This window comes from Drosophila serrata, unplaced genomic scaffold (genome assembly GCF_035046125.1).
Source record: "Drosophila serrata isolate PLE 108 unplaced genomic scaffold, ASM3504612v1 contig_382, whole genome shotgun sequence".
Classification (NCBI taxonomy): Eukaryota; Metazoa; Arthropoda; class Insecta; order Diptera; family Drosophilidae; genus Drosophila; species Drosophila serrata.
This window is the reverse complement of record NW_028257280.1, coordinates 9,236,187-9,240,881: the sequence shown is the minus strand read 5'-3', so window position 1 is coordinate 9,240,881 and position 4,695 is coordinate 9,236,187. Positions and strand designations below refer to the sequence as shown.

At 44.0% G+C, this 4,695-nt stretch overlaps 2 protein-coding genes across 2 annotated transcripts; both read right to left on the bottom strand.

The window, feature by feature from the left end:
- Positions 1-378: 378 nt before the first annotated feature.
- LOC110184754 (uncharacterized) lies at positions 379-2,440 on the bottom strand. Its single transcript, XM_020953387.2, has 2 exons — positions 685-2,440; positions 379-620 (listed from the first exon to the last, which is right to left on the bottom strand). The coding sequence occupies exons 1-2, from the start codon at positions 2,344-2,346 to the stop codon at positions 603-605; spliced, it is 1,680 nt and encodes a 559-aa protein (XP_020809046.2). The 5' UTR covers positions 2,347-2,440; the 3' UTR covers positions 379-602.
- A 447-nt stretch (positions 2,441-2,887) lies between these two features.
- On the bottom strand, positions 2,888-4,695 carry LOC110184422 (uncharacterized). The gene has a single exon (XM_020952961.2). It carries the CDS (start codon positions 4,495-4,497, stop codon positions 2,986-2,988), a length of 1,512 nt encoding a protein of 503 aa, XP_020808620.2. The 5' UTR covers positions 4,498-4,695; the 3' UTR covers positions 2,888-2,985.

Sequence of the window (4,695 nt, the reverse complement as noted above, 5' to 3'; positions counted from 1 at the left end):
AATTTTTCCGAAAAATCATAGTTAAAAAAAACTTATAACTAAGCCAAACAATCATTAAATTTAATACGGAAAGCTGTTCTATGCTAGTTTTTAGTAGATTAACAAAGCTGCATACTCAGTTTTCAAATTTAAAAAATTAAATTTTTTGTTAAATTTTGGCAATTTTAAAATTTTCAATTTTCGGAAAAATGTGAAAAATTTATTTTTCGACCGGACATGGCTAGAACGACTGTGCCTATTAAATATATATTATTTTTTGATAAGCCTGTTGGGAAAGATTATTACTTTGATAATCAAATAAGCTGACAATATATTCCTAAGTAATCAGTATGACATTTTAAAGAATTGAATTCCAACTTATTTACATTTTAGAAGATATTTTAACTATTTAATACATAATTCTTATGCTTTATTTATTATTAAATTATTTGTATTTACAACATAATTTCATCTATGTTAATATTATAGGGTAGCATTTAATATTCACAAACAAGTTAGTCAGCAGCAACAACACTTTCAGAAAAGAGAAAACACTAGCGCTGAATTGACATCAAACTGCCATTTATTTTTGGTTTGCGATTCCACTTGACCAGATTTCCCATCTATTCGCTGGAGCTGGGCTGTTTTGGAAAACGGGGAAAGGATAAGCGAGTTAGCCAAGGTGATGGATGACCAGGCTCATACTTCGGAGTCCTGTTCGTTAAGGCGACGGGCACTAGTCCTGGTCGCAGTTGTGGCTCCTCCCGGGACATTTGACCTTCTCCAGCCCCGAAGTCTCCGTAAGCAGCCCTCCTCCTCCAGGATATTGTAAAGATTCATCAAAAGAATGGCCAAAACCACCAGCAGGGTGACAAAGGCCAGGATATCTCTCAGCGTCCAATAGGGATGTATTCCAGAAACTCCTACTCGATCCAGTTTCTGGGCCTCAGCTTGACCTTCAGTGGGTGGCCAATCCACCTCCACTTGGCCGCTGCTCGCTTGCGGTGTGTTTCCCTGCAGGTGAACTCCTCGATCGTTGAGGTAAGTGTACATCTTGTGGTACAGACCAGGTCTCCAGGAGTTGTCATGCATACCCAGGCCCAACTCTTTGAGGCTTTCGTGCTGCTGATGAAAGACCTGATAGTCGAAGGAACTCAGGCGATTCCCCTCCAGAAACAGGCTCTCCAGATCCGGCAGACCCGTCAAACTCTCTACCTCCAAGGTCAGCATTAGGTTGTGGGACAGGTCCAAGATCTTGAGATGTGACGACAGAATGGGCGAGTCCGGAGGCAATCGCACCACTCGGTTGTGGGCCAAGTTAAGGTACTTCAGTCTGGGCAAGAGGAAGAGCTCCTGAGAGTACGGACCGTCGTTCGGCCCATTGCCATGCATAGGCAATGACTCTATCATATTCTTGGACAGATCCAGTCTCTCCAAGTTCCACATCCCTCGGAGCAAGACAGCGATAGCACTTCCATCCAGCAGATTGCCTCGGAGATCCATCTCCACAACCAAGCTCTTGTTGCCCAGTTGGATGTGATTCAGCTCATTATTTGCGGCGTGCAACCTGATAACACTTCCACTGATGACTAATCCGCTCAGTTTGCTGTCCTCCAATATAAGACTCTGGATGCTGCTTAGAGTCATCATTAGGTTGTCCAGCTCTCCAGCGTGGCCCAGATCGAGCAGCCGGAGATTCGGAAGGGAGCCCACTGTTCCTGGAAGAAGGGTCGTCAGGTGGTTGCCATTCAACATTAGGGTTTGTAGTTGGGCATTCTTGGCGAAGATATCCTCACGCAAGTTCGTAAGCTGATTGCCACTCAAATCCAGATGCCAAAGATTGGGCAGGGGATCAAAGGTCTTGGCCGGAATCTCCTGGATACCATTGCTCTGCAGTCCCAGAAATCGGAGCTTGGCTAAGCCCGTAAAGGCCGCACTGTGGACTGTGTGTATGGTGTTGTGACCCAGTTCAAGAATCTCCAGGCGGGGCACCGTGGTGAACAGCTCATCCCTGAGCACTCCAAGACTCGTGCGTTGCATCTGAAGCGACGTGAGATTCGCCACCGGCCTCAGGCTCTCTTTTCTGATGTGATAGCTGGCGCAGTTCCTGACTACAAGCGTCCGGAGTCCCGGCGTCAGGTTGAGCACAAGCCACGGCACCGTCTGGCGGCTGCAGTTCGTCAAGTGCAGCTCCCGCAATTTAAGAGCCGGAGTGCTTGAGTAGGCCACCAGCTGATCGTTCACATGGCAAAAGGTATCCGGACAACTGGCACTGAGATTCAACCGTCCGGTGGAGTCGTAAACAGAGGCGGCACCTCCCAGCTGGAAGCCACAAAATCCCAGCAAGAGATACACATGCCAGTGCATTATATTATTTATATTATTATTGTTGTTTAAATAAATTACGATTCACTCTGCTCCCACTTTGTTTGGACTCTCGAAAGGCACTAAAGCACCAGCATCGGGGGCTTATCTGCGTATATGGATGATCGGCGGGTGTATGGATCCGCTGGGAGAGAGCGTCACTGATAAGGGGATAATGTAAAGCCCCCGGGAAGCTTTGCGATCACAACAAAGTAAAGCTTTCTCCTCATGTTACCAGAGATAGCTCGAAATCGGTTCGTCAACATGATGCGAGCAACAAGCTGGACTTGGTGGTGTTCCCAAGATTCCCCAAGTAAAATGATTTCTATATCATATATAAATCAAGAAGGAAAACTAACTTTGGAAAACCGAAGAGTAAATTCTTCATACCTTAGTCAAAAATCCATTAATTTGCATTCGGAAAGTTTTCCTATGTTAGTTTTTAGTAGATTTATAAAAGACTCCTTTACTGTTTTACAATCTACTGACTGAAATTATAATACCCTGCAAGGGTAATAACTGATTCTAAAGGAATTAAGTATGGTTTATTGTAGAATCTTATTTAATTATTTTATTCTTTCTTTCTTTTACGAAAATATAGCTAGGAAGTACATGCAGATATAAAGGTTTTAGTTTAAAACTTTACGACTCCGATTCTGGTCGCATTAGGAACCTAACTCTGCTTTCGGAGGTATCCTCCGTCCTATGTCCCCACTTGCATCCGAAGCAGCAATTGATTCCTCCTCTTCCATAGAGATACATTCTTGCATATACCAAGACTCCGAGAAGAAATATAACAATGAGAATATCGTACACACTCCATTTGTGATGTTTGTCTTTGGATTTCTCTGGGCATTCTTTCACAATAAAGTTCACATCTGTGTAGCTGAAGTATTCAGTCATCTCATTATATAAGTTGGCACTAAATTGATTCCCAAAGAGATTTAAGGTCTTGAGGTTTCTGTGCCCTTGGTGTAAGGTGCGATATTTAAAAGTTGTCAAATTATTTCCCTCCAGGAGGAGACTTTGAAGATCGTGAGCTGCATCAAGGGCTTCCGGTGAAAAGCTTTCCAGTTTATTATGAGACAGGTCCAGGAAGGAAAGCCGTGGACCAAAAAACGAAGACTCCAGCTGCAGGCTAACCAATTGATTGCTGGACAGATTGAGGAACCTGAGGCTGGGCAGTAGGCACATATCAGGTGAAACATTGTTAGACGACAACGGAAGAGTATCGATCGAATTACGCGACAAATCTAGCCTCTGAAGACTTCTCATTTTACAAATAACTTTGCTGATGTTTTTCCCCAGCAAATGAGTTCCTCGCAGGTCCAGTTCTATCAGCGAAATGGGATCACCCAAATTCATATTGGTTAATTTGCTGTTTGCCGCTTGCAGCCTGAAGAGACTTTTGTTGCCTGTGAACTGCAATCTCTCCACTCCACATTCTTCCAGAATAATAGTGTCCACATTGGAGTACAACACCAGCTCCTTCAGTTGTGAGCAGCGACCGAAATCGAGCAATTGAATAAAGCTTTGAGGCCCTTGAGTTGGAAAGACAATGAGGGTCAAGGGATTCCCTCTGAGAAACAGCGTTTGCAAGTTTTGATTCCGGGCAAAAACACCTTCGCTTATATTAGAGATTTGATTATCACTCAGGTCCAGGTTTCTAAGATTCTCGAGGGGATGAAAGACATCCTCCGGCAGAGACTTGATCAAGTTTTCCTGTAGCCCCAGCGTCTCCAAAAGGGTGAGTTTCCGAAAGGTTCCATTGGCCACCCTTTCGATGGAGTTCCCTCCCAGTTCTAGGATCTCCAGTCGGTACATCACAGAGAACTGGTTGTTGTGCAGTTTGGAGATTTTACTATGCCGTATGTGTAACTTGTTCAGCTTGTACGTCAGCTGAATGTCCTCCTTGGCGAAGGGATCATCATGGCAATTGCTCAATGAGAGGATGCGAAGATTGGGTGTACTTTGAAGCACCTCCAACTCCCGGCAATAGCCCAGGTGCAGTTCCGTGATATTTGGAGCCTGACTTAAGGCATATTCCGCTTTCATATCCGGCAGACTGCAGAAAGATTCCGGACAGATATCCTGAAGATAGTTACCTCCCAATGCAGAGACTGCCGCCACAAGTAGCAGTTGAAGAATAAACATATTTCTCGGTAATTAGATGATTCATTCACTTTTTCAGCACGTTTGCATCAACACACTCAAAATATTCAATAGGACCTGACAGCAAACAGTAAAGTTTTAATCGAAATTCCGACGAAACCCTAATTCCAGTTAAAGTAAACGCGGGTTATGTTAAATCCGATCAAAGTTACTGCCAGATGCATAGATAACTTACTGAAT

Coding starts and splice junctions, on each gene's coding strand:
- LOC110184754 (XM_020953387.2), bottom strand. CDS start 2,346: ATGCACTGGCATGTGTATCTCTTGCTGGGATTTTGTGGCTTCCAGCTG.
- LOC110184422 (XM_020952961.2), bottom strand. CDS start 4,497: ATGTTTATTCTTCAACTGCTACTTGTGGCGGCAGTCTCTGCATTGGGA.